Here is a 27,405-nt window from a genome sequence, read left to right as displayed (position 1 = left end):
GGCTTCAACGCTCTGGTCTTGGCACTAGCGTCCGTCACATGCTTCCAAGGTTTGGTCGGTGTTTGCACAGTCACTGGACAGCGCTTCAACGGAAATAATATGCGTAGGGCCGTCCCGGTGACCAACGCTGCATCGAGGTTAGGTGCATATCCCCTGAGTTTTCTCACAACTTCTGCTTGTAGCTCACCCACAGCATGTGTTGGGCAGCATGTTAGGTTATCATCGTCATCTGCAGCTATTCATGTTCAGATAGCCACTGCAACTTGCGGACGTAAAGCATATCACACTGCTCACGAGAATGGAACAGGCTGTTCTACTTACCAAACAACACAAAACACCCTTCGGAGGTGTGGCTTGAAAAGGAAGGGCGCGTACCTACACCCTCCCTTTCCCCAGACTATGTTACTCAAGCTAAGACATCTCGAAGCCGGGACCGAAGTAAGCTATGTAACCCTTCAAACGGCAACGGGGGTAGCCGCCTAGTGAGTTAGTCTTCGACAAGGCCTTATGACCTCCTAAGTGGTAGACGGTGAGTATCTCATCACCGGATGTCGCTAGCTAGCCAGTCGGCAGGCTTCACGGGGGGCAGATCTCCAAATGATCGCGTGGGTGTATGGTTCTTTCTCCTATCACGCACTACCACGACGTGTAGCTGTGAGCAAACGGGGTGATTAAATAGGCATCATGGTCTCCCTCTGAGACTTCTTCTCGCTACTACAGTCTACACTCCTTTGTACTCCTCCTTGTGTTCTCACTGAACATACCATTATCTATTGGCATATACTCACGGCTATGCATTTGTCCTTCTTGCTCGCCTGCCTCAGTGCAGTCGGCATTCAGGGTGCTGCTATTGGTAAGCAATGATCTTTTCCCCTGAACATCTCCACTACTAATACACAACAGCACGCTTCCCCAGACAGATCGTAGTGAATGACACCGAGCCTAACTCCAATATCAGCAGCATCCAAGGAGTTGCTGCTATCACGGATGGCTACTGGCTGAACGACCTCTCCGGCAACGGAAGGGCCGCGTTCAACGCCAACGGCGCCTACAAGGTCTTCCGCAACGTCAAGGAGTACGGAGCAAAGGGTAAGCTACTTTGCTTTTTGTGTTTCAGTCCAAGTCTAACATCTTCATAGGTGACGGTGTCACCGACGATTCCGATGCAATCAACCGTGCCATTGCCGACGGCAACCGTTGCGGTCCCGGCGTGTGCGACTCGGCTACGGATTCCCCGGCCGTCGTTTATATCCCTTCTGGAACGTACCTCATTGGCAAGCCTATCATCTTCTACTACATGACTCAGCTCATCGGCAACCCCCGAGGTCTTCCTGTTTTGAAGGCTGCTCCAACTCTCCAGGCTATTGCTCTCATTGATGCTAGTCCTTACCAGAACAACGGTGCACCCGGCTGGACATCAACCAACATCTTCCTGCGCCAAATCCGCAACTTGATCATCGACGGCACTGCTGTTGCACCAACCAGCGGCTTCCAGGGTATCCACTGGCCCGCTTCGCAAGCCACAACCATCCAGAATGTCAAGATCCGCATGACACAGGCATCCAACTCAGTTCACGCAGGTATCTTCGTCGAAAATGGATCTGGTGGCCACATGGCTGACCTCGACATTGAGGGTGGCTTGTACGGCATGAACATTGGAAACCAGCAGTTCACCATGCGCAACGTCAAGATCTCCAAGGCTGTTACTGGTATCTCGCAGATCTGGGACTGGGGCTGGTTGTACGCTGGTCTTACTATTAGTGAATGCGGCACTGCTTTCTCTATGAGCAACGGTGGCTCCGCTAATAAGCTTGAGGTTGGCTCTGTTGTTATTATCGACTCAGAGATCACCAACTGCCAGAAGTTTGTCGATATGGCATGGACCCGTAACAGCGTTCCTACTGGTGCCGGACAGCTCATGCTAGAGAACATCAAGCTCAACAACGTACCCAACGCCGTTGTAGGAAACGGAGCTACCGTGCTTCAGGGCGGTACATTCACTATCCAGGCTTGGGGCCAGGGCAACAAGTACGCTCCCAATGCCAACGGTCCGGAGAAGTTCCAGGGAACCTTCACCCCTGTTGCTCGTCCAGGAGGCCTTTTGGATGGCAACAAGTACTACGCCAAGTCGAAGCCGCAGTACGAGAACCTCAACTCTGGCGACTTTATCAGTGCTCGCGGCAGTGGAGCTACAGGTGATGGTCGTACCGACGACACTCAGGCTGTTCAGAATGCCATCAACAGGGCTGTTTCCTCGAACAAGGTATGACCCCTTTCAATCTTACGCCATCTCATCTTCCCAGACTAATCACACCCAATAGGTCCTCTTCTTCGAGCACGGCGTCTACAGAGTAACCAACACAATCTACGTCCCCCCCGGCTCCCGCATGGTCGGCGAGACCTTCCCCTCAATCATGGGCTCCGGCTCCGTCTTCTCCAACAAAGACTCCCCCGTCCCCATCATGCAAATCGGCAAGCCCGGCGAAAGCGGCCGCATCGAATGGTCCGACATGATCGTTCAAACCCAAGGCGCCACCCCCGGCGCCATCGTAATCCAATACAACCTCAACACCTCACGCGGCTCCGGCCTCTGGGACGTGCACACGCGCATCGGCGGCGCCAAAGGCACAAACCTGCAAGTCGCGCAGTGCCCGTCCACCGTCGGCAGCGTAAAACCCGAATGCATGGCCGCCCACACAAACGTACACGTAACCAAGGGCGCCAACGGCGCATACTTCGAGAACAACTGGTTCTGGACAGCCGACCACGACATGGACGATGCGCGCAGCACGCAAATCACCATCTTGACCGGCCGCGGCCTGCACGTCGAAGCCTCAAACGTGTGGCTCTGGGCCAACGGCGTCGAACACCACGCAAACTACCAGTACCAATTCAACGGCGCATCCAACATCTTCGCCGGCTTCATCCAAACAGAAACACCATACTACATGCCCACGCCCGACGCCTCCAACCAACCCTACGGCACCTCCTCTGCCTACTCCGACCCCGTATATCCATCTGGCGCCTCCGCCTATGGTCTGCGCGTGCTAAACTCCAAGAACGTGCTTGTCTACGGTGGGGGTTTGTATTCTTTCTTCCGCAATTACAGCACCAGTTGTTCGAGCGCGGATGCGAGTGGTGGGGCGCGGATATGCCAGAATAGGATTTTTAGTATTGAGGGGGATAGCAGTGTGCAGGCTTTTGCGCTTAGTGAGGTGGGCAGTGAGTGGATGGTTACGGTGGATGGGGTGGATAAGGCGAGTTGGAGGGATAATTTGAGTGTTTATTCGAATACTATTGGGTGGCTTGGGTATAGGGTTTAGGGTGAAGGAGGGAGAATGATGGGGGTTGGGAGATGGGCGGGAGAGGATTGGATGTATGGGACTGGACTGTATATATGGGATGGAGAGTGGTGTTTGGTGTTCTTGGGATGGGAGCTGGGTTGGCTGGTTGACCACGGTCGCTAACTTTCTGTCCCGATGGATGGGATGGAGTCTTGGGTTGTATACTGCTGTTGTAGTATATTCTTTCTCACTGAATGCAAAGGATCAAAACTTATCGGATCTTCCTCCCTCTCTACTAAGAATGGTCTGTGTGGTACCCCGCATCTAATGGTCGTCTTTCTGCGAACTGGAATCCGTGACCTGAAGCTCACTCGCTTCGTTCAGCTGATCAGCATCGACATCACCTGCGCGTCAGGGTCAACCTTCCACACATGCGACATCGGCGACCACTACATGCATTGCACAACAGGGTAGTCAGGGGGTTACTCGTATATGCAGTGCTTGCAAACGTTGGTATGTAAGAACACCAGGTAATCACAAGTAACCGAAGTTTACATTGCACATTCCAGCTGACCCTCATGCAAGGCTAGCACACACAACACAACCTTCAACCTCCCCATCCGGATTGCCAACATACAAAGTGAAATGTGGAGTCAATCCATCGACACTCAAACACGTAATTACTCCCTATCAATGAGCAGCAATACCGAAAGTCGTCACCACCCAATGCATGTACATGTCTTTATGCAAGCAGCTTTTTTGGATAAGAATTAAGGAATGGATAAGAAAAATAGGAAACGGAATATGGGTAGACATATCCAGACGCGGTGATGAGGATGTGGGAATCGAAAAATATGGATCTCATGTCCGGAGCGGGACTCGCTGAACGCCATACCCAAACGCAAAGACACAACAGAATAAATGAAGTCGCGTGACACAACAAGAGTTTGCGTCGGACAGGGGGAGTATGATCATCACTGCATGCGTTTTCGCTTACGCACGTCATCTCCCTCATCCTCCTCACTGCGCTCCGCTGTCTCCGCGGGATTGAGGAGCGAGTGGACATTGGACGCCATACTAGATCGTCGAGTAGGTGGTCCAGTGTCGAGGCCTTTGAAAGGGTATCTAGCTCCCGGTAGTGTCCAGCCAGCATCTGGATTTAATGTCGATGGCATGTTCTCATTTTGCGGTGGAGGAGAGCCGTGTCTTGACTGTGCTTGCCGTGGACCGCGGGGTAATTGGTACGATTCCAATGCATCACGGAGCTGCTGGTCACCACCTCCGATAGGTGGATGGCGCGGTGACGAGGGCCATTGTGTGGAGTTGTAACCAGAAGCGTAGGGCGAATTGACAGCAGGGTTGGGTGGCTGCGGTTGCCAACCGTGTAAGCGGATATCTGCCGAGGTGTGCCGCCTATATAGATTATACGGAGGGGACAAAGTGCTTGGCAAGTTGCTCCCCTGGTTTGCACCTCCCGGCTGCTGTACTTGTGGAGGAGGAGGTGGGGGTGGCTGATGGGAAACTGGGGTCCTGGCTGAAGATGGAGAGTAATTACCCGTGCCTATTGAACCGTAACGTCGCGGAGAAATTGCAAGATGGGCCGGGATCGCAGCCTTGTATGGAGCTTGCCGTGAAACGTTCGCCAAGGATCCTCTCCGCGATTCTGTTAGATTGTCTTGTGGCATTTGCCGGGGTGAAAGGGGTGGGCCGTTGCTGCTGTCTACTTGCATAAAGTAGGATTGGCGTGCGGAGAGAGGTGCATCTTCTGGTGGCTCCAATGCTCGGAGCATGTCTGTTTGTCGAGCAATCTCACGCTGCATCATGGCGACTGCAAAAGTCAGTGTGTGTCGCGCAGATAAGGTTTGAGCATTGACGCGTACCATCCCTATGGATAGGGTTTTCCGGGTCCGGCACCATTTGCATGATGAGGTTTGCAAGGTCCTGATTCCACTGTATAATCTATTAGCTGTTGTACATTGGAGTCTAGACAATCGACTTACTTGGTGGCATTTCATCATGCCCTCGGCTAGCACCGAACTCCTTTGAGTGAGGTATGCGCATGTGTCTTCTGATCGCTGCATGCGCGCATGCATGTCATGGAGGTTGTATTCGAGACTCTGGAGACGTGACTCGACAGGGTCCGGCATTGGGTCGACCGCCTGCCCAGCTGGTGGGCCAAGGGGCATTTTGGGCGCGGGGAAGGACTCGCGATGGACGAGGGCATGTCTAGAAGCACGTCGCTTGATCTCGCGCAGACCGACCAGATCGCCTCGCTTGAAGTTTCCGTTGCCGTGCTTGAACTCCCATAGGGGAGTGTCGGGCGATCCAGTGTGGAACACGTCGCTCACTGCGGCAGTACAGTCAGCATGTGATTATGGCATGGCGGAAGGAACTCGGACACGTACCCTTGTGGAAGCCGTACATGTTCAGCTGGCGCACAAATGAGGAAATGTTGGTGTGCTTGAAGTAGGACCTGGGATTTGTTAGTCGGAAAGCCTGAAGCGGCCGTGGCTTCAGGTGTACGTACGAAAGGACTTTGGAGAACTCGCTAGAGGGTGACATGACGAAACTCTCGTTAGTGCTCGCCCAGGAGATGAGGTGCTGGATGCTCTGGTCTTCGAGCATGCTGTGTCGTGTTAGTGTCGCATCGCGTGCGTACTGTTGCGGCACACGTACTTGTATAGCTTGTGTATGAAGGCCGTCTGGACGACCTTGGGCTGTTGTGCAGCTGCGGCAGCGCCCACTGCAGGCCCCGTGCTGCCATTGGGAGGCGATGTGTTTTCCGAATCGCCGTTTCCTTCTCTTTGCGACGGCAGTTGGAACGAGACCGATTGGGTGCGCTCGTTGGGCGGGCCCATGGTCGACGACGAGGGCGTGATGTCCATGGGGTCCCGGGATGCCGCAAGCCTCGGGCTGGACGAGGGCAGGATGGGAATCGACTTGTGCAGGTTGGGATGGTGAGGGTCGCCCGAAAAGGGACTGCGGCGGGCCTCTGCGACAGAAGCCATGTGGGCGATGTGGAGAGCAGGCGTGGTGTTAAGGTGTCAGGCCTGCTGCGTGCGTGGAGACGGGCGCACGGGGGTCGTGCAGGGGAAAGGGAATTGACAGCGTGCGATGGGCGCAGAGATTCAGAAGTGTCTCGAAAAATGCTTGAGGTCGGGTGGATGCAGGGTCCCGACTATGGGTGGCAGCGAACGTGGGCGGGCGGAGAAGATGCGGAGGAGCATGCGATATGTGTGGCCGACGTCGCCGCAGAAGCTTCGAATCGGCGGGCGAGCGTCTTGGAAGCTTCCTAGGCTTGGGGATTTCTTCTAGCGCCTGCGCGAGCCGTAGAAATATGGTTCCAGAAAAAGTCGGCGTGGCAGACGGTGCCAGTGGTCCTTTGTCGGATCGGGAGCGGCCGTCGCTGAGGAATAGGAGCTCGCGCAGTCCGAGGGGCAGGTCCGAGCGCTGAAGACGACGACAATTCCAGATGCTCCGGGATACTGTGTTTGAGCGTGCAAGGCTTGGCGGAGGGAGGAGGAGACAGGTTCGTGGGAACTTGCAGACTGCGAGGCGCGGCGAGATATGCTGGCGTGTCGCAACACTGGCTACGGACGGAAAGGAGGTCCAGGCACGGGGCGTCGAGGGCGGAACGGTAGCGCTACCGCTGAGAATACTATGGGGGATCGCGATGTGGGAGCGTGCTGCGGGAGCATCTGAAGGCCTTTGCGCACCACCAGCCGAGCCAAGTGTCATCCAACGCTGAGGGGACACATGGTCATCTTCATTTATCTACCTATCTATCACCGCCCTCAGCACTGTGTAGCTCTAGGTACCCCAACGCCCGCTGACAGTCCATGGCCCGCCGTCCGGGTTTGCTGCCATGGTAGGGCAATGGCATGCAGCTCATGGCAGAGACGTCCCTCCTTGTCGACGTTGCATGTGCCCGCCACCCCTGTCGTCGGCCAGCTGCAGGTCGAGACACTGAAACATTGCTCGACCATAATAACCCACCGCTAATATCACTATAACGCGAACTGTTTCTGCTGCGGGGTCAGCATATAATGCGCCTCATATGCCTATGCTCCTCCCGAGTGCCCGTGATGCGGCTGCGGATGCGGAAGGCAGTGGCACAGACTAGAATACCGAACCTTCGCCAGAGTTGCCTCAAATGCTGCCGGGCAGCTGAAGCCGACTGACTCCCTTGCCCATGGTCAAACATTGCTAGTACGACTCGCGAGCATCGACGCCATCCTCGGCTTTCACGCGTGGTGTAAGCCAGGGGAGGGTCCAGGGTCTGCAGGCAGCCTACACGCACAGACCTCCTTGGATAAACGTCAACCACCAACCTTCCTTCGAGTCAGCCTCGACCGACTTTCCCCAGGCCAACCCAGGTGCCGTCAACGCAGAACGTTAGCTTTACCCCGACGCTACCACCTGCCGTCACCGCACCAGTCTATCACCGACCGCTCGGGTGGCGAGTCGCTGTCCTATCGATTGCCCTGCCTTTGATCGGCAGAAAAAGCAGCATGGCTACCGAATTCATCAATGCCTTTCGACGCATGCATGTACATGAGAGAGAACAGGCACTCAAAGCTCTAACAGCAGAATTATCGCCGTATGAGTGGAGGACGCTCCACGCCACGATAAGTAGTCGTACCTTCCAATTCGACGTCATCGGCAATCTACCCGTTGAGCTAGTGGCCCAGGTGTTCTCGCATTTAGACGTTGCTGCTCCTTACCGCTTGCAAAGTGTCTCAACACGATGGAAGCACATTCTCCAGAGCTTACACGTTATCAAAGCAAGCCTCAACAATTGGTACCAAGGTACTGTCAACTTCCAAGATGCCGACCACGCTCTGTGTCAGAAGAAAGCCTGCAAGATAAATGCCTTTCGTACTGGCAAGCCGCGTAAAGTCTACAAGATAACACCCAAGGACAGTATAGATGATATCTATCTAGCAGGAAACAGTCTCATCTGGCAAAGCCTAACCTTCACCCCGCAAAACCAATCGCGAAATGTTTGCGTCCTCGATCTAGCTACATGGGATCTTCGCTTCCTGGGTGGCGAAGGCCGTGAACGAATTATCGACGTCTTCGTATCTAGTGAGATTGTGGCGCTAACAACCTGGGCGAACATCTGCTACGTTCACGAACTGCATGGCAAACGAGGTTGCAAGAAGTTCAGAGTACCAAATAACAACTATTTCGCCAGCGTTGCCTGTCGAGAGCGCACTGTCGCATGTTATCATATCGACTCCGGTTTTGCATCGGTGTATATCTGGGAATATGACTCCCAGCGTGGAAGATCCTTCAATATTAATTTTGAACCCAATAACATGTTCTGGGGGACCGATGTCGTGTAAGTAATCTCTCTGGGGCTGCTGAGCGGTGCTCGTACCCTTTGAAGCCAAGGAATACACCAACACTGGGATCCTCTATGCATTCTTTGCACGTAAAGCTAACCCGAGTCTAGCATGAACGAATCGATTGGTATCGCTCCTATCATACAGCCTGCGACCCAGACAATCATCTTATTTGCCAATGCCGCACGTAACAATGACGTTCCTGTCCATCAACAGTTCTTCGCGTTCGGGCGCTACACATACAGCGGGGAATGTCTTAGCACACATCACGCGAACTTCCTCGGGGTAACTGCTTTCTCGGAGTGGTCCTATACTACGAACACCTTCGTCCCAGTCGACGACAAACAGAACATACTGTCAATAGTCATGCGAGACACCAACGGCAAGTCATCCTTCCTAGTGCGATTCAACGAAGAAGAGATGGACATGAGTGTATGGGAGGGTTCCCGGCTATATGAACATCCCGAATTCTTTCATACCAACGGTGCCATGGCGTGGTGGAAGGACACATGCTACGCCGCATTCTGGGATGGGGACGTCGAAATGCGTGACACGATTGCGCTTATGGATGGTAAAACCGACAAGCATGACATGAATGCGGTTGAGGGCGCCAGTAACGGCAAATCCTATAAGCCCATCGTGTCTGAATCAACGGACCACGAGTCACTCGATCTCGATATCAACGCCCCCGTTGTTATGAACGAAAACTATGTTGTCAGAAACGCGGGGAATAGGTTCTACGTACTCTGTTTTGACGATGACGACGAGGGCAAGTGGCCGAGGGAGAGCGGGCCGTTCTTTGATATGGGAGAGCTTGAGGTGTTGAAGGGTTTGGATACGTGGTTCGATCAACCACATTACAAGGGGTGGCTACAGTCTCGGCCATATGCCCGTGCAAAGGATATGTTAGGGGAGCTGCTTGCATTGCGTTCAGAATCTGACTAGTCATTGAGGTATAGTAGTGTATCTGTAGCAACCCCTAGTAACGCTCCATACAACAGGACACTAATCAGCTCTGAACTCTCTGCTGCGCCCAGATTCCCCTAATTCACATCTCCTACGTCGCACGCCATAGCATCCAAAATCTCTACTCCGATCAACCCATCACTAATCAGTCGACCATGACCGATAACGAATCTGAACTGTGAAATGGTAAATTCGTTAGATCAGCACTGCCATCTATGCAAAGTCATTCGCTCATTCAATACATCTATCTTGCTATCCAATCCCATTCAAACTCCTGTATATCCCATCCGTCCGTTAAATGCTATCGACCGAATGCCGTAAGTGTCATGCATACTTTTCTCTTCCATCGTCATCATCTCATTTCCCTTGTGTCCTGCCTCGTATTCGCTATTGAACCCATAACCGACATGGAATCCTATTGCTTACCCTCCTGCTCCCTCGACAGACGATCGTGCTCGTCAATATCACTAAAAAATTGTTAGCTGAGAACATATAAGAGCAAGATCAAAACATACGTAGCCTCCCAAGGATAACAAATCCAAACATCCCCCACCGTCCTCGCCGCACTATACCTGCCCTTGAGAATCTCCTGCGGCAACGCCCCCTTCTTCGCCTTATCCTTATTATGCAGCACAAAAATACTGAAATTCGTCTTCTCGCCTTCACGACCCAGTTTCTTGACCGCGGCTTCCACATCCTTCTCCAATTCCCTGACTGCGTATTCCAGCGTCGTGCGCGTGTCGTCGACCTCATCGACGATGAGCACGTTCTTGCCAATCAGATTCGCCATCTCGAGAGAAGATAGGTCGAGCCATTGTGTGCGTGTGACTTTTGTGCCGGGCGTCTCGACGTCTTTGTCTGTGGTTGTGGGGAGGGTTTCGTAGAGGGAGAGGCCGATGGCTTGGATGGGGATGTTGGGGCTGTTTTCGCGCTTGAGGAAGGATCTGGGAAGACGGGTTTGTTAGTTGGTGTGTCTGGTTTGGTATGTACGGTGTACGTGTGGGGTTTGGGGATATAATACCGGAGGATGCGCGCGGGGACGTAGCCTCCGCCGCCGATGGCGATCATGAGGTTGGGCTTGAAGTCATTGAGGATTTGGTCCGCGGCTTCTTGGCACAGCTTGTGCACCTGTGGGGAGGAGGGTTGTTAGCTGTATTCTTTGTGCTTTGTTTGCTGCTTCGTGTTGCGCAAGGGTTCGATTGTCGTGGTCGCATGTATACGATACGAGTCAAGTCTCTAGGATCGCTTTCCATAATAGCAGCATGGCGCGATACCAGCCTCGCGTCGTAAAAATCGTGGTGACACAGAGACACCTCACGCGCGTGCGTGCGTGGGGTGTCTGATCGCATGTGTAACATTGGACCTCGAAAGAACGTACCTGGTTGTATGTGACGTAAACCTTCTCGACCATTTTCGCGGTAGTATTCTGAATATTATCTCCAAGTGTAAAGAGTGGAATCAAAGTCAAACAGAGGAGTGGAATTGTTTTTGCAAAAAAAAGTCTGTCCGCCCGCGGGAGAGTCAAGAAATGGTTACCTACTTAGGTAGGCAAGGCTAGAGCGGCGTACGCCGAAAATCTATGGTGGGGGATTAGTGCCCCGCAATCTGGGTCTAGGCCAATCAGGTGGAACGTAGTTGTGATTCACATGCGCGCCTTGGTTCGTGGACCCTTCCGTAGCAGGTCTTGATTCACAGTAAGCAGATACAGCAAAGTCGAAGTATTTCTAAGCAGGACGAACAGGGTATATTGATTGACTGATGAGGGTCATAACATCGTAACCATTACCCAACAAAAAGCACGTCCATCTGATGCGATGCTATGCTTGCGACAAGCACTCCCGTCTCCATCCCTTCTAGCTCTCTACAATCCTTCGTTCAAGTTGAAAAGCTTCCGCCCGCAAAAAGGGTATATCGTGATTATTATACAAGAAGGTAAAGCAAAGTAACCCAGATAGACCACCTTCTCTTTTTTGGTAAAACGCCGGACGATGAGGGAGATAAAACGCTGCAAACGTATATGTAAGTATGAGAAAGGCACGGCCGAGGAACGTTGGACTCGTGCTGAACGTTCAATTGGTTGAATGGTTGTTTGATGATGGCGTGGGCGGGAGAGAAGTCTGGCTTCTTCACTTGATGCCCATTTGGCGGAACTTGCGGGATGCGCGACGGCGCAGACGGTTCATGCCCATGGCCTTCCTGAGGCTGTCCCGATCATCGTCTTCATCTTCTTCTTGTGGTACGGTAAGCATTCGCCGACCGTTTGTGGTTTTGACCGAAGTCTGGTGCGCCAGGATGTTCTGTTCACGCCAGAACATGCGCTTTTGGTCAATGACGTTCTGTGACAGGTTGCCGAACCCCTTCTTCACGAACGCCAGGTCGTGCAGGATGTTGGGGTCGAGGCAACGTCTGGGCAGTGTCTGGACTGCCATGAAGATCTCGCCATCGCCAGGACGGTACTTTTTGATTTCTGGTTCACCCAGCTTGAAGATGGCAAGGGCGTAGCGGTAAAGGGCACGGGGTCCTTCATAGAGAAAGGCGTCCCAAACGCGGAGTACCGTTTCGATTGGCAGAACACCAACGAAGATGCTCATGAACCAGGAAGTGCAAGAAAGGGCCACTGTGGGCTGGCGTTGGAACTTGGAGTTGGGGTGAGCGTTGGAGCCGGCGCCGCTGTTGATGAGATCGGTGTCGTTGATTGATGCCCATACCTTTGGCAGGTAGTCTTTGATCAACATCATCAGGACATTGACCTCGGTGTTTGCCAAGCTGCGAGCGTGAGCACCAGGCAGATGGTTTTGCGTGATGATTGTGAGAAGGATGAAGACCTTCTCCTTGTCCTGCTTCAGGAACAGTAGAAGAAGGCCGGCAATGAAGTTGAGCGACTGGCAGTAACCAATATTGGGGTTGTTCAGGGCGAAGCAGGATAGAACTTCGCGCAGGTCCTGGATCAACACTGGTTCGTCGTCAGACTCGCCGTCCAGTAGATCAGTCGCTGCTTCCGGGCGGAAATGGATGTTGTCGGGGAATGTCCTGTCAAGATCGCGCTCAATGGCATCTTTGTCGTCTTTGTTGAGCTCATCACGGTTGACACGAGCTACCAGAGACTTGTACAAGCCTACATTTTCCTTTCGCGCAAGCACATGCTGGCCACCAGAATAGTACCACCACATGGCACCTCTCCACTCAGGAGGGTAGCCCTTGCGAGCATAGCGCTTGACCTTCTCGCACATTTCAGGGAACCTAGTAGGCTCATTCGTTGACAGACCTTGCTTAGCCATCAAGGAAATCCATTTGCCTCTCCGGCGGGAGATGTGGTCTTCGTATTTGGAAGCCCATGCGTTGTACTCCTGCACGTTGATCTTGTCGGAAGCTTTCTTGAATCCATAGCGATCTCTCTCGGTAGGGGCAGCCGTCTTTCGCAGGCCAGGTATTACGGTGGGGATTTGGCTGGGAGGTGCCAATGTAGGGCCTCTTGGGGACTCGGGTTTGCTCTTGGCTGTCGTGAGCTGAGACATCATGCCAAGATCGAACAGTGCGCTTTTTCGGTCGAAGACACTCGTGGAAGCGCGACGAGGAATAGCCTCGTCTTCGTCCAGCTCAGGGAGCGGCTCAGATCTTTGCATAGGCGGAGATTGAGGAACATGGGAACTGGCAAGAGATTCACTGGAAAAAGTGCGAGGGACGCTTGGTCTCTTGCTGTGTCGCTTGGAGTAAGCTTCGATGTTGGCCCAATCCTGGCGCGACATTCGCGACCGACTTGGGGGCAGTTGTGGAAGATTGGAAATATCACGACGGATATGGTCTAGCTGTGAGCGGCTACCCATCGATCTACTCGAGCGGTGGCCCTTGGCTTCCGTGGTTCTGAGAGCAAGAGCTTGCAGTGTGACAGACACACGCCTCGGTGCTTCTTCACTTGTTCGTTTCACTGTGCTCGATCGCTTCTTTCTGGACTGTTGCGTTGCGGCCTCGATTGTTCGTGGGGTGTATGCGGCCTGGAACGGGCTCACTTGTACCGAGGGCAGTAATTCGATTCGCAGCGCCTTTCGCTCTGTCGGATCGAGGTTGTATACCTCGTCCACATCCGAGCCGGAAGGAGGACGAATTGTCAACAGCTCCTTCGAATCCGCGTTACGTCCAAGTTTACTGTGCGTTGAAAGGCGTGTCCGATCATCCCATTGCTTGAGGCTTTCATTCGATTGAAAGGAGTCGAGGGAATCAAAATCGCGAGAGGGCGTTTGCGACAGCTCGGGGAGTTCCGCGTCAAGACCTGCTGGCGAGGGGCTGTGCATGTCTCGTTCATCCTGCTCCATGATAGGACTACGCTCCTCATCTTCCTCATCGTAGTAGTATGAATCTAACACATCGCCAACAGCGTCTAGATTCTCATCTTCCTCGGCGATTTCTGAAGTCAGTATAGTTTCCGGGGAACCGTCGCGTTCCCGAAGGCGTTCCAGGCGATCTCTCGATGGATCCCGGGAATAGACGCTGTTGTGTCGATCACTGGCGATGGAGCTCCGTGCAGTGACAATACTGCTTCTTTCCGTGCCACTAGTCTCGAGTACACTGGAAGACGCATTGGTCCAACCAGATCTGAAACTGGCCCGTGGCTCCTCACCACGAAACGGTCGAGGTGGGGGAGGGTAGTAGTCAGTGTGGGACCAGTTCGGAACACCTCTGTTCGGCTTGTAGGTGCCGGATAGATTGGAGCGTTCGTTGCCTCGGTATTGGGCGTAGTCGGGGATCGAGGTCACGGATCTCAGAGGCGGTGTTGGATGGAAATTTTGCGAAGAGTTGGTCATTCCACGGGGCCTGAGAGGGGAGCTGGGTGAGCCAGACAGGTCTTCGTTGGAAGAGTCCCATGATGGCCCGGTCGAATTGACGGGATTGCTGGCGAGCGGGTTGAAAATAGCGCGGAGGTCAGGCGAGCGAGGGCCGCTGTCCTGGCGGGCCATGGCAGGAGCCATTATGGGGGACATTGGGGCAGATGCCATTCCCGCTTGCACGCCGTTGGGAGGGGGAGGTACGGCGGCATGGCGAAGTAGGGAAGGAGCGCGATGGCGCTGGGAAAAGCCGGGGGAAGGCAGTGCTGCAAGCGGAAGGGTCGGGCTGTCTGCAGGCGAGGGACTGTAGGCGGGCCGCTCGTAGGGTGGCGCGTCTGCTGTGTCCATCTGGAGCTCAGCTGGGTGCTTGGCCCGGTGCGCTCCAAAGCCTCTTCTCGCCGCATACGGGAGCTGTGGCTGGGGCGATGTCGGCGGCGTGTATTCCGCCGTGGGAGAGCGGTAGGGGACGTGTGGTTCCGGCTCGGCTGCTGGAGAAACGCCTGTAGCGACACGTAGGAGAGCGTCGCCCATGGCGTGGTGAAGGGGTGCGGGTGTGGTGGGCGTCGGCGGGACGGGCGCTCATTCGACCGGAGAACAGGACAGCTCGGAGGTTGAAATTCGCGGTAACATTCTCGGGTGCAGCGCAGGTGTGGGCGGTGATTATCGTGAATCGGGTTGGTGGAGGCCTGCTCTGGGGGCGCGGCGGCGGGTCGACGTGGGCGAGCTCAGAGGTCTCGGTGTGTGTGAATGGGGTCAGGTAAAGAATGAGGGCATGCGAAGGATAAGGAACGTGACGTGCGGCACTGGCGCGGTGCAATCAGACGGTGGTGAGGGATGGGTGCCTGCAACGTGTAGCAGGAAAGTCTCCTTCAGCTCCCGCGCCTGGATCCGTCCGTTCACTGAGTCGCTGCCAAGACGCGGCGCTTCCCTCATCCCCGATTCCTGTAGGCTGGGAGGTCGCGGGCCGGTAGGAGCTTGGTGGACCTCAGCGGGCGTGTCAGAGGAGTTCGTTACTCTGACATGCAACGGCACAAATTAGGAGAGTTGCATAAGCGCTGCAACAGGTACCGACCGCCCGCCGCCTCGAGCAGGAATTCGCGAAATTGACGCGCTCCCGGCGAATCAGCGCCGCCGGGGATATTCAGCCCGGGTGCAGTCATCACGAAGCAATACACCGTCGACGGCCTTGTCTAGTCGGTCTTGTGCCCTGGCGACAAGTCCTCGCAGCCATCACACTCCGCGCGCGCTGCACGCCGGCTCTCTCGGATTACATGAATGCACTATTTGCTTTGCTGGAACACTTGCGAGGCGCGTGCCACACGCTTTGTTGCGCTTGACTCGCTAGCTTGGCCCTGCACTCGCTGCCAGCACTGCGCTCGAGCACCACTCGCATAGAGAATAAACTTGGACAGCTGACAGCTAAGCACGCAGCAATCTCAGTTGGGAAGTGCACTAGGCGTCGAAGCCTCTTGCGGGCTTCGAGAAGGAATTTCCCAGGCTCCCCCTTGTCCTGCCCTGCGGCTCGCTTCTACAGCACTGGCACAGACGACGCTGGGAGATTGGGACATGACGACATGTTGCGGTTGCACTCATCTTATTTGGCGAGCCCGAGTAAGTCTACCCTGCATAATCGCCCGATGCCTACCTAAGCTGCGGATGCATCGCGATCTGCAAAACATTGGATGCTTCTTCGCCCACACCGGTCAAGACGTGTTCCGTCCGCGTGCAAATTTCGCCGAACGCCAAAGATGCAATATGTATCCGACGAGCCCTGTGCGACTGCCTACTCTAATCGATGCCCATATTCGCCTGGCCGGTAGAGGACCCGTGACCCCTCACTTGGCATAGCGCTTGACCCAGTCCTTTACGTTCTTCTCAAACTCCTTGCGGTTCTCCCGGTACTCGTTGGCGATGGACGGCTCGATAGCGTCGTCCGGGTTGGGCTCAATGAGCAGCGTCTGGATGAGGCGCAGGACGGACACCACCTTGTTTGGCGGCTTCCACTCGTCAGCGCGCAGCAGACCCAGGCACATGGACCCCTTGTCGTCGTTGCTGACGTTGGGGTGGTAGATCTTGGTTCGGAAGCTGACGACGGGTGGCTTGAAGGGGTATTCGGTCGGGAAGGTAATCTCGAGCTTGAAGTGGCCGCCCTGCAGGCTGTTAGCAAGCGCTACCCACGCCGCACGGAGGGCGCATGGATCAAACCTACAGCGTACGCCGACTGGGCTGGCCCGTCCATCAACACCTCCCACTTGGTCATGTTCTGCTCGTCGAAGTTGATCTTCATACCCGGCGGTGTGTCAGCCATGCACTCGCCGTACTCCTGTGGCCCTGTTAGCATGATTACTTCTGCGCCGGCCTCCATATAGTGGCTTGCCTTCATAATACGCTTCTTCGCTCCGGTGCTCATGTTTACGGTTGGTTGAGTGAGTTGTTTGTAGGTTAGGCTGTCTCGTGCAAGAGACTCTGGGACTGCACTGGGGTGAGCGGTGTGGTTAAGTAGCCAGGTAGAAGCTGGTGCACAGATAAAGGAAGCGCGGACAGTAAGAACAGACTGCAACACCGTAACTGCGCTCGTGGGTAGGCGGATGCAGTGCAGTGGCAGGTGATTGACGTGAAAAGAGGGTTGTAGATGTGGGGAAAGTTGCCTATGGATGACGAGGGACCTCGATTCCTTAGTCAAAGCTCCGCACGCGGCCCGGTAGACGATCGCCTGCACACGTTCTGGTAGCAGGATCACGCTAGCATTCACACGCTGCCAGTTCATTCTCTGTCTCTCTTCAAAAGATGTCTGCGACACGTTGTGACTCCACTTGACGTTCGAGCAACGTGACGACGTCATACTATCACCAAGGAACACTCTTCTCGGTTCTGGTGCCTCATTCGCGAGTGCCGAACATCAAGGTGCACCCCCGTCCTGATATCTTATCAAGCCACCCCGGTCCATACCGCACGTATATCTCCGAGACTGCACATCCTCGCGATCCGTCTAGAACATGTGGTTTTGACCGCTTGACAAGCTATCGTGTTTCAGCTTGGGCCTGACAGCAACGACAGCTTGCGACAGGCACGTAGGCACGCTTTCACGCTTTCACGCACCATCATAGCGCATAAGCGCTGCATTATACTTCGGAGCTCCGAACTTACTTCTAGGTTCTGTCTCCGTCGGAGGACGTCTTCCTAAACTTATGCGCTATGCAGGGCTGCAAGACTGGAAATTGGGCTCATCTCATAGGCACACTCACTTTTGTTGTGAGTCACCGACTGCCCAACACCCAGATCACGTTACATCGCGACAGAGACGCGACGCGCACACCTGACGGCCCGATCAAAACGGCTATGAATTCAAAACACAACTTCCCTGCCCATGCTAACTTATTTCTGCGCTCCATATTGACGTCGCTAGGTCCAACGTCATACCGCTTGCCGTTGATGCTCGCTTATCGTCACTCCTCGAGCCAGAAATCCATCGTCTTCCATGTTTGGGAAAGCCTCGAATGAGCACTCACAGCAATCAATGATGGCGCCTCGCAGCCTGACATCTACTGCAGCTCGCATGCAGCAATGGGCGAATAGCGATAACAATCTGCGTGACACAGCCCAGCGTGCCAGCGCTAGTTGTCCCAGGCGACAGGGGCGGCGACTTGGCATCGCCAGTATTTAACAGGCCGCAACCCCACAATCTTCAGCCTTTACGCCTCACGACAAGCTTGAGTTCGACAACCAAAGCGTGCTTTATCTTCACCACCAGTGTTGGTAGACTCGCTTAAGCTCTTCGGATTTTCAACGACTTTTCTCTCCCGAAAGGTTTGCGAAATCTGAGAGTTTCCGGAGCTCCATTTCTCTTACTTGCTGCTGCGTCACTAACCTGTCCACTCTTTACGAGAAACTTCGTCGCTCGCTACTTCGATTCCGCTCTTCGGTCAACATGTTCGGCAAACGCTCTTTCGCTAGCTCGAAGGAGAAGGACCGCTCAGGCAAGATTACCAAACAGCCGAAGAGATCGTTCCGCGATGCGTCCAAGCAGAAGGTGATGGTCGAGAAGCTGGATGCGCGCAAGGACAGTCCAATGATGGACGGTGGGTCACCATCGCTCACCTCTGCCATTGTGACAGTGATCGTTGGTTCCGACCAGCGACTGTTCGCTGCGCACGAAGACGTCCTCTGTCATTCCCCGTACTTTGCTGAACTGCTGCGGGGCCAGTTCTTCGAATCCGCTAACCGCCGCATCGATCTGCCTACGGAGGAACCTGAGATTTTCAGCTGCATCCTCGAGTACCTGTACAAAGGTGACTACTACCCGCGCCTTGTCCACGACAAGCGACGCCAAACCTGGATGCTCGAAGGTGCAGTTGCCTCACCCGACCCAAACAAAACCGGCGACCGCGCAGCCGCCGTCGAGCCAACCTTTTTCCACTCCGGCGTGGGCGACGTCATCCTGCGCGATACAGCCGTGTACTGCGCAGCCGATAGCTACGGCCTCGAAGAGCTCAAGAAGCTCTCTCTGCGCAAGCAGGGCCTGCAGAGCGGGATCGAGGTCGGAACCATCTTGCGCAGCGCACGCTATGCGTACGAGAACACGCCGGACAGCGACTCGCGGCTGCGCGCTCATTACCTCGCTCTGATTATCCGCAGTCGGAAAACTTTCAAGCGTAGTGGCACCATGCAGATGGAGATGGAGATGGGGGGAAAACTGTTCTTTGACCTGTTCGTGGCTATGTGCAATCATGTCGATGATCTTGTGGACGCGAGGTATGCCTTGCGCATCTTTTCTGTTCAATTCCTGCAAACTGTGTTTCCCCGTGATGTTAATTTCATACTGACAAACTCGCAGCGCCAGCGCCCGCGGCACTCCCAGGACCATCTAAAGACCTCTGATTCGCACACCCACTTACCCGTCACCGTAACACCCGCAAACAAACACACACTCGCATACAACACCGGAGTACACACCAAGTTGCCAAACCATACTCCGCTCGCACACCCCAAATTGCCGACCCGCGACAAAACGTGAAAACAATCACAAAAACACGGAGTAATACCCATTCTCCCTGCTTTCCCTCGGCGTACCGTTGTATCATCCCAACTCATCTTTATCTCATCTTGCTCGCTCTCTTTAACTAGTGGAGTTTGCTCACCCCCATCGCGTCCCCCTTGGCCCTTAATTCCAACGAACAAACAACATCAACGAACCTATTTCCCCCTTCAATGCTTGCAAAGAAGGAGTACTCGACGACGACGAAACTGCGTTTCCTTTGTTTTGTGCTTTTGGGAATCAAGGCTTGTTGTACGAACATATCAAAGGGAATAAGAAGGGGACATTTATTTTCATGACGCATTGGTGCTGCGTGGATTAGGAAGACATCGTGCTGGAGGACACCGCTCTCTGGTGGAGACGTGTCCGATGCGGTGACTGATTGGTCCGGACCGCTTGGAATGTAAGACTTACTGTGGAGGATTTGGAGCGGTGGTGGTAATGAGACATCAACTTTGCCGCCGCTATATATCGTCTTGATGTTGATGTGATGTTTGATACGTCCTCTTCTCCTTCACCCTTCACGACTACCCAGATACTACTTTGGCTTCATGCTGATGTAGACTGCAAACTGGTTTAGTTTCTTCATCGTATGAGTTTCTCTATGTTTGGAATGATATTAGGGTAAACATCGCAATGCCATCCGCTGGAGGCCGCCGTTTCCCCACGTGGCGGGCCCTGCATACACCATCCCGCTGCTGCCCCACCGAGGGGCAGTCAGGTAGCTCTGACGTTTGGAAGCTATACAACACAACACAGCTTCAGCATTCTCCACTAACACACTGAATCTCAAATCTCTCCCCTCACAACAAAAGCCGTCGAGGAAGACGACAAACACAATCAGCATGGCCGACGTAAACCTCAAAGAAGTCCACGACTTCATGATCACCATCGCCAAACAAGCCGGCTCGCGCATCACCTCCGCAACACCCACAACACAAGGCTCAGGCTCAAAGAAGAACTGTACGTAGCACCTCATCATCCCAGAACCCGATTCAATCCACAGAAAACCTCCCATACTAACCCTCCTCACCCCACAGCTGTCGACCTAGTAACCGAAACCGACCGCGCAGTCGAAACCCTCATCTCCACCTCCCTTTCCACGAAATACCCAGACTACGCGTTCATGGGCGAAGAGACATACAAGCCAGGCGACACCCTCTCCGCCGACCCCACCTTCATATGCGACCCCATCGACGGGACTACAAACTTCGTTCACCGCTACCCCTACGTCAGCATCTCGTTAGGACTAGCCACAAACCGGGAGCCGGTGGTGGGAATCGTGTACAATCCGTTTACACAAACGCTGTACTCAGCGATCAAAGGGCAGGGTGCATTCTTGAATGAGACGACGAGACTGCCGTTGAGCGAGCCGACGAAGTTGGATGGCTTGAGCAGCTGTTTGGTAGCGGTGGAGTGGGGGAGTGATAGGAGTGGGAATGATTTCAAGGTTAAAAGTGAGACATTCAAGAAGCTTGCTGCTACAAAGGAGAATGGTGGGGGTATGGTGCATGGATTGCGGTCATTTGGTTCAGCGGCGCTCAATCTTTGTGGTGTGGCGAGTGGTGGATTGGATGTTTACTGGGAGGCTGGGTGTTGGGCGTGGGATGTTTGTGCCGGATGGGTCATTCTGAAAGAGGCGGGCGGCATTATGGTGGACGCAAATCCGGGGAATTGGGACCCGAAAGTTGAGGGACAGAGGTATATGGCGGTCAGAGGAGGAGAGGGGCAGAAGGAGATTGTTGAGGAATTTTGGGGGTTGGTCGAGGGGGCTTTTGAGGTTGGTACGTAGAGAACACATCCCTAAGGTCATGTAGACTTCTGGGTTATTTGATTTTGACAGGTTTATGGTTCTCTCTTCGAAATACCTAGGTAGATGAGGTTCATGACCAGACTTTCTTGCCAAGGACGCCCGGTTTGAAACAACCCAAAAAATCTTACTATGCGTTTAATTGTAGTTTGGGACGAAAGATGCAGGAAGGTGAGCGTTCTTCCCAGACGCGACCCCGGGACGCGTCCTTATCTTAGCGCAATCTCACACCTGGGTAACACACACCTACGTCATCGGGATCCTTCACCCAGAGCCTTGTATTTTACCTCTTGAACTCCTATTGACAATCTCACAGCATTCGTTCTTTCATTCCTACCACCAAGATGCCTACCATACTCGTTGTAGGCGCAACGCGCGGCCTTGGTGCGAGCATCGTACAAAAATACGCAGCAGACGCGAACAACCATGTTCTAGCGACCGCGAGGGCGTCAGAGCCTCCAGAGAACAGTAGGCGAATTCCTACTCTTTGGAGATGCTCTATTGGACTAACCCATTCTAGCAAGCAACATAACATACATCCCCAATGTCGATCTCGAATCCCCACACGTCGGCAGCGATCTCGTCCACTTTCTTGAATCAAACCACATACCACATCTGGACATCGTCATCATAACAGCAGGATACTTTAAGACAGAATCGCTTGAGGAGCCCTCGTTCTCCGCGCAACAGCGCATGTACACCACCTGCGCAATCGGCCCCACCATCCTCGTTACCGCCCTCGCAAACTACAACAGCACGCTCCTCTCCTCCGCCTCCAAGATCGTCTTCGTCTCATCCGAAAGCGGCAGTATAACACTGCGACACGAATCTGAAGGCGGCGGCAACTACGGTCACCATGCTAGCAAGGCAGCACTCAACATGTGCATGAAGTTGTTGAGCATAGATTTGAGGGATAGGGGCATTACGGTTGTCTCTGTTCATCCGGGCTTCATGCGGACGGAAATGACTCGTAATGTGGGCTTTGATAAGTTCTGGGATGAAGGAGGGGCTGTTGAGCCGGATGTTGCTGCGGAGAGCCTGGTGGAGTGGATTAAGTTGTTTGATATTAGTCATACTGGACAGTATTGGGCGCCGAGGGGACCTGGGTGAGTTGTCGTTGCTCTGAGGTGTATGAAGTGAGCTAACAGAGGATGTAGTGATATTGGTACTGCTGAACCAGTGTTGGGGCCGAAGAGCAAGCTGTCTACTCCTCTTCAGCTGCCTTGGTGAGCGGTCTGACCGGCTGGTGTTGTTGGATCGCTAGACATGATGACTGATGAATTATCGATATCGTCAAAGAAGTTGCGGACGAAGTTTTGAATGACACTGGATTATAAACTAATGTTCTACATAAATGACTTTTCCAACGCCTCGCTCCCAAAACATCACTCTAATTGAGAAAGAAAACGCTATACGCTATGCTAAAATACACGGAAATCAGCGCTAGAGTCACTCGACTCAGTCCTCGCCATGCTTGCGCCGTCTTCCTTGGTCTCTTCCTTGGTCTCCGCCGGAACCCACTTCTCCGCATCCCCCAGCCGATCCGCCGTAAGACCCGCAGAGCCCGGATTGCGCATTCCCGCCTCCAACTGCCTCTGATAACTGATCTGCCTCAACCTCTGTGCTTCCTTGGGCGTAAGCTGCAAGTAGACCTCGACACCAAAAGCGTGCAGCGCAAACGACACCCACAGTGCCATACCGAACGCCGCATTCAGTGCAGCCCCAGTGTTCTCCGGACCGCCAACCGCAAACGTCGCTGCGATGCTGGAGACAGCCTCAGGATCCGTGCCGTTGACAAAGGCCGCGCAGGCAGGGTACGAAGACGCTAGATCCACGTTGCCGGCAACTGTTGCAGCGAGCTTTGCGCAGGACCAGACGACGTGGTAGTTTTGCTTAGCGATGACCTGCGCGGCGATGATCATAATGAGTCGAGTTGTGATGATGCTACCGGCGTAGAACCAGCCCCGAAGCATCCATGCTCTGTGCTGCTCAATCTGGAGTCTCTTGACGTTGATGTAGCTGACGATGAAGCAGCCCAGCGATGCCAGTCCAGCGAGTCCAACCCAAGCTTGCACATCGAGCCCGCCGCCGAATGCATGTCGTGCGATCATCAGTGCGCCAACGAGACCGACGATGTACAGCAGGAGTGCAGCATACCCGCCGATGCGATGAACGACAATCCACCTCTTTCGAATAAACGGCGTGAACTGAACCACAGCGAGCAGACTAGCGGGTAGCACGCCAGCGAGATGCAACAAGATTCCGATTTTGTACTGGCTGAAGTTGAGGTAGTAGTAGCATTCTCCTGGTGCGGCGCCGTTGCCGCTGGAGCTGGGGCCTGAGGAGGGGCAAAAGTTCCGCGAGAAGTCGAGGTAGGAGAGGCGGGCTAGGACGAAGCCGACGAGTGCGCCGCCGAAGATGAAGTAGAGCCAGAAGTTGTAGGTTTTTGTGAAGCCGAGGGGGTGGATTATGCGTTTGGTGAAGAAGTTGGGGGAGGGGGCTGAGGCGACCATTGTGATGGTTGATGCCGGAACCTTGGAGGGGAGTGTGGTTTGGTAGGTGGTTGTAGTGTACTTGATGGAGACGATTGATTTCTAGTGCTGGATGTAGAAGCTGGTTGGAAGTAGTCGAGGTGATGATGGTTGCTGGGTGTGTGCCGTCTTCGAGAGAGATTTGGCTTCATGTTATACCAGTTGACCACACACTGTGCAGACGATCACCATGCCGTATTGAGAACATTTCGCGCTGGTATGCAAGAGAAGACGTTTTGTCAGCGGAAGGTACACAGCGCGCATTAACCCCGCAAAGAGTCCCCCATGCGACAGAAGATTCTTGGCCGATTGAGGAGGCTTCGATGAGATCGCAATGGTAATCAAGATATCGCATGGCTACTTCGATCTACCCCGAGCTTTCTGCGGTGAAAGCTGGGGCCCTCTGCAGCAGCGCGAGTTGTCGCAGAATCAACTGAAAGGGGTAACGCGTGAAAGACTTTCATTGGTTGATTGAGATGACATAGTGGAACGCCTGATGCTTAACAGCGTGGAAGTCATACAAGCCACCTCCCAAGCATTCTGACCGTCGTCATAGACAAATGCGCACCAATCAATAGCTAGCCCTACAGCTACTACAGGCGCTTCACAGCCCTACGAGACTGCGCTTCTTTACCGTTACGCTAGCAGGCAGACGATGTATGTCCATATAGGGAACATTCTGCGCTGAACAGGAGTGACAGCGGACGAAATCCATCGTGCATGCGCCTACTCTAACTTTACGAGATGGTGGGAGTTCCAGGACGCTCCAAAGGCTGCGTGACGTGCCGAAAAAGAAAGAAGGGCGTAAGTGCGAGCGCCCACGAGCAACACCCAAGATGTGAAGCTGATGTGTTTTAGTGCGATCTAGTCCAGCCTGAGTGCGGTCAATGCAAAGAACGCGGGATAGCCTGCGGAGGCTACGACTCGGACCGCATCTTCATCTACCAGAAAGGAAGCGGACCTACCCGTCCTGCACCAAAATTAGGACGCCATGCGACGCCTGAGAAGTCTCCCGGACAGCCACCTCGGCAAGGCATGCAGATAATGCAATTCAACCCTGTATCGACTCCAGGAACACAGAAACCATGTTCCATGTCGATACCAATCATGCTGCCTGATGCGCTCGCGAGATCCGCTTACAGCGAGAAGACTATGGCGACTTTCTTGAATATGTACAACCCGCAGGGCGTTATCCACACCACCAACACAGACGCAAAGGAGTTTGTTAGCTTGCTACCCTTGCTTAGCACGCGCGATGAAGCATTACAGATGGCTGCTCTGGCAGTTGGCATAACACAGCTTGGGGTAACTTCGGATAACGAAGCTCTCACGCGGCAAGGAAGGACACTGTATGGGAAAGCGCTCAAGGAAACAGCCGTGGCTTTACAGAACCCCGCTCGAGCGAGTAGCGAGTCGCTGCTTGTTGTACCGCGAGTCATGGCTCTCTTCGATATGCTGTTCGGCGCGGAACCGAACACGACCAACCAGGCGAAAAGCTGGCTCAGTCACTGTGAAGGCGAGCTAGCTATGATAGTCAGCCGTGGTCCGGAGATCTTCGCGGAAAACGACGCAGCGCATAGGCTCTTCACTAATGCAAGATACCGGCTGCTTGGTCCTGCCATCCGCGGCAGGAAACCAACCATACTCAATGAGGAAGAGTGGAAGACGATACCTTGGAAAGGGCGGACCAAGTCATCCGACGACGTTCTCATCGACATCCTCTGCGGTATACCCGAGCTTCTGGGCGCTATAGACAAGTTACAATTCGGAAATCTGGGCGAGCAAGAAAGAGAAGGTTTGCAAGTATACACCATAGCAAAATGCTGGACACTGCATTTCGAGCTCGAAGCTTGGGTCAATGCAGAAGCAAACGCCATCTACACACCCGAGATTGTTAGCAACGCAACGCCAATCACCTTTCCCAGCATAGACATTGCCTGTGTCACGGTACGCTACTGGTTGACAGCCCTCTTCTTATACTCCACCCTCGATGTCGCAAGCGGCATCAATCTTTACACTGATACCTCACTTTCCCACCCTGATCGCCCGCACCCTCGACCGTTTGCCCGCATGATCATGAAGTCAGTCGACTACTTCCTTCAAGAGCAGTTCGGGGTCACGGGTATCATGGCTATTTGGATGCCTCTAGGTAACTCGCTGTTCTATCTGAATAGAAATCGGATCCCTGACGAGGAATACATAATGAGCATCATGCGGACCTGGCATAAACCCAAGCTGCCGAGCACGATGAGAGAGTTTTTGAAGAGTTTTAGGGAAACGGTTGATTTTAGGACTTTGCTGGCGAAGCCTATGAGCGAGTTGTGAAGGGAAGTGCAAGAGACCTGGGCCGTCGCAAGTTCAAATGAGATTCACACATGAGCGTTAAGGGTCAAGATGGGCATGAATAGAGAGATACAAGACATTACAATTATCTACACACCAGAAACCCTGTCCTCAGCGCAAGACCAACACCATCGCTATGCACAACAAACACCTCACCACCCTCAATCCAGCTCAATAATCCCCGGTCCAAACACCGTCTTCTCAGCAACCTCACCCGCCCCCTCAAAAGAATCCTTACCCATCGTCACCGCCGCAATCGTCAACCCCTCCATAACAAACTCCTCAAACGGAAACTCCGCCTCAAACATAACCCTATCATCTTTCATCTCCACATTCTGCAGCGCCTTGACAACGGGTACATTCTGCCCATTAATCCAAACCAACTTGAGCATATCAATCTCAAACATACCCGCGTCCTTCATCGAGAACGAAAATTTGATGTTTTGGGTCTGCGCTTTGATGTCTTTTGTTTCGACCGCCAGGGGCTTGAAGCGCTTCAGTGGAATGGTGCCAATGTTCGGACAACTGCCTTCGACGACGAATTCTTGGATAGCGGTGAAGGCGAAATCGCGGGATGAGGATGTGAGGAAAGGCTGGGCGCTTGGCCGCTTTTTTTGCTCGGCGCGGAAAAAACCTTCTTGGGAGCCTTCGTTTCCTATTACTGATGCTACCGCGTGTACGAGACCGAAGTCTTGGGAGCGAGCGAAGAGTTCGGATACTTCTTGTAAAGTGCCGAGGACGAGGTCTGTGAACGTTGCTGCAAGGGCAATGGCGCCTTCGTAGTCGACGACCGGGAAGTTGTATTTGCAGCCTTCGATTGGGGCGGTGTTGAAATGTTTTAACGCGTCGTTGGCGTTTAGGACGTGCATTTCCTCTTGATTCACGATGGCTTTGAGGGACTCGATTATGTAGCCTTGGCGGTCGCCGAGGTCGTAGCCGGGGAGTTTGTTCGTGACGTTACTCATCAGTTCGGTGAAAAAGGCTACTTCGAAGAGTTCGTTGAGTGCGATGAGTTTGAGGTTTGTGGTGCCATCGGGGCTGAGTGTTGGTGGTGGAGGCCCGTTGGGCAGGGTGCCGTGGCCGTCTTTTTGGATTTGGAGGACGGCTTCTTGGGAGGGGTTTGGGAAGCCGTTTACTAGTGGGAAGGGAGCGTAGTCGCGCTTTGTGAGTGGTGCTGCGGATGCCAAGGTAATTAGGAAGCCTGCGGTCGGTATTATTGAGAAGCGCATGTTGTGTGGTGGTTGGATGAATGAATGAGAGTTGGGTGA

At 53.8% G+C, this 27,405-nt stretch overlaps 12 protein-coding genes across 12 annotated transcripts; 6 read left to right on the top strand and 6 right to left on the bottom strand.

The window, feature by feature from the left end:
* Nucleotides 1-792: 792 nt before the first annotated feature.
* On the top strand, nucleotides 793-3,163 carry EXG1 (exo-1,3-beta-glucanase; the record flags this gene model as incomplete). Its single annotated transcript, XM_051448822.1, has 5 exons — nucleotides 793-853; nucleotides 904-1,089; nucleotides 1,140-2,263; nucleotides 2,322-3,062; nucleotides 3,110-3,163. The coding sequence occupies 5 exons, from the start codon at nucleotides 793-795 to the stop codon at nucleotides 3,161-3,163; spliced, it is 2,166 nt and encodes a 721-aa protein (XP_051299819.1).
* A 1,095-nt stretch (nucleotides 3,164-4,258) lies between these two features.
* J4E86_008308 (uncharacterized protein) lies at nucleotides 4,259-6,292 on the bottom strand (the record flags this gene model as incomplete). Its single annotated transcript, XM_051448821.1, has 6 exons — nucleotides 4,259-5,112; nucleotides 5,165-5,234; nucleotides 5,285-5,631; nucleotides 5,690-5,757; nucleotides 5,812-5,910; nucleotides 5,961-6,292. The coding sequence occupies 6 exons, from the start codon at nucleotides 6,290-6,292 to the stop codon at nucleotides 4,259-4,261; spliced, it is 1,770 nt and encodes a 589-aa protein (XP_051299818.1).
* A 2,313-nt stretch (nucleotides 6,293-8,605) lies between these two features.
* J4E86_008307 (uncharacterized protein) lies at nucleotides 8,606-9,577 on the top strand (the record flags this gene model as incomplete). Its single annotated transcript, XM_051448820.1, has 2 exons — nucleotides 8,606-8,628; nucleotides 8,743-9,577. 2 exons carry the CDS (start codon nucleotides 8,606-8,608, stop codon nucleotides 9,575-9,577), a joined length of 858 nt encoding a protein of 285 aa, XP_051299817.1.
* A 436-nt stretch (nucleotides 9,578-10,013) lies between these two features.
* HPT1 (hypoxanthine-guanine phosphoribosyltransferase) lies at nucleotides 10,014-11,009 on the bottom strand (the record flags this gene model as incomplete). Its single annotated transcript, XM_051448819.1, has 4 exons — nucleotides 10,014-10,065; nucleotides 10,114-10,542; nucleotides 10,620-10,726; nucleotides 10,977-11,009. The coding sequence occupies 4 exons, from the start codon at nucleotides 11,007-11,009 to the stop codon at nucleotides 10,014-10,016; spliced, it is 621 nt and encodes a 206-aa protein (XP_051299816.1).
* Nucleotides 11,010-11,724: 715 nt separating this feature from the next.
* Nucleotides 11,725-14,949, bottom strand: J4E86_008305 (uncharacterized protein; the record flags this gene model as incomplete). Its single annotated transcript, XM_051448818.1, has 1 exon — nucleotides 11,725-14,949. One exon carries the CDS (start codon nucleotides 14,947-14,949, stop codon nucleotides 11,725-11,727), a length of 3,225 nt encoding a protein of 1,074 aa, XP_051299815.1.
* Nucleotides 14,950-16,253: 1,304 nt separating this feature from the next.
* J4E86_008304 (uncharacterized protein) lies at nucleotides 16,254-16,828 on the bottom strand (the record flags this gene model as incomplete). The annotated part of the gene is made up of 3 exons (XM_051448817.1): nucleotides 16,254-16,568; nucleotides 16,628-16,741; nucleotides 16,796-16,828. 3 exons carry the CDS (start codon nucleotides 16,826-16,828, stop codon nucleotides 16,254-16,256), a joined length of 462 nt encoding a protein of 153 aa, XP_051299814.1.
* A 1,518-nt stretch (nucleotides 16,829-18,346) lies between these two features.
* J4E86_008303 (uncharacterized protein) lies at nucleotides 18,347-19,286 on the top strand (the record flags this gene model as incomplete). The annotated part of the gene is made up of 2 exons (XM_051448816.1): nucleotides 18,347-19,170; nucleotides 19,253-19,286. The coding sequence occupies 2 exons, from the start codon at nucleotides 18,347-18,349 to the stop codon at nucleotides 19,284-19,286; spliced, it is 858 nt and encodes a 285-aa protein (XP_051299813.1).
* Nucleotides 19,287-20,298: 1,012 nt separating this feature from the next.
* On the top strand, nucleotides 20,299-21,245 carry J4E86_008302 (uncharacterized protein; the record flags this gene model as incomplete). The annotated part of the gene is made up of 2 exons (XM_051448815.1): nucleotides 20,299-20,416; nucleotides 20,494-21,245. 2 exons carry the CDS (start codon nucleotides 20,299-20,301, stop codon nucleotides 21,243-21,245), a joined length of 870 nt encoding a protein of 289 aa, XP_051299812.1.
* Nucleotides 21,246-21,607: 362 nt separating this feature from the next.
* On the top strand, nucleotides 21,608-22,493 carry J4E86_008301 (uncharacterized protein; the record flags this gene model as incomplete). The annotated part of the gene is made up of 3 exons (XM_051448814.1): nucleotides 21,608-21,731; nucleotides 21,784-22,369; nucleotides 22,421-22,493. The coding sequence occupies 3 exons, from the start codon at nucleotides 21,608-21,610 to the stop codon at nucleotides 22,491-22,493; spliced, it is 783 nt and encodes a 260-aa protein (XP_051299811.1).
* Nucleotides 22,494-22,684: 191 nt separating this feature from the next.
* J4E86_008300 (uncharacterized protein) lies at nucleotides 22,685-23,776 on the bottom strand (the record flags this gene model as incomplete). The annotated part of the gene is made up of 1 exon (XM_051448813.1): nucleotides 22,685-23,776. One exon carries the CDS (start codon nucleotides 23,774-23,776, stop codon nucleotides 22,685-22,687), a length of 1,092 nt encoding a protein of 363 aa, XP_051299810.1.
* A 762-nt stretch (nucleotides 23,777-24,538) lies between these two features.
* On the top strand, nucleotides 24,539-26,119 carry J4E86_008299 (uncharacterized protein; the record flags this gene model as incomplete). The annotated part of the gene is made up of 2 exons (XM_051448812.1): nucleotides 24,539-24,598; nucleotides 24,653-26,119. The coding sequence occupies 2 exons, from the start codon at nucleotides 24,539-24,541 to the stop codon at nucleotides 26,117-26,119; spliced, it is 1,527 nt and encodes a 508-aa protein (XP_051299809.1).
* A 179-nt stretch (nucleotides 26,120-26,298) lies between these two features.
* J4E86_008298 (uncharacterized protein) lies at nucleotides 26,299-27,366 on the bottom strand (the record flags this gene model as incomplete). The annotated part of the gene is made up of 1 exon (XM_051448811.1): nucleotides 26,299-27,366. One exon carries the CDS (start codon nucleotides 27,364-27,366, stop codon nucleotides 26,299-26,301), a length of 1,068 nt encoding a protein of 355 aa, XP_051299808.1.
* Between the last annotated feature and the right edge of the window lie 39 nt (nucleotides 27,367-27,405).

This window comes from Alternaria arbusti, assembly GCF_024043155.1.
Source record: "Alternaria arbusti strain BMP 1465 chromosome Unknown scaffold_13, whole genome shotgun sequence".
NCBI classification, from domain to species: Eukaryota; Fungi; Ascomycota; class Dothideomycetes; order Pleosporales; family Pleosporaceae; genus Alternaria; species Alternaria arbusti.
Note: the sequence above shows the minus strand (reverse complement) of the source record. Positions and strands in the feature narration are given on the sequence as shown.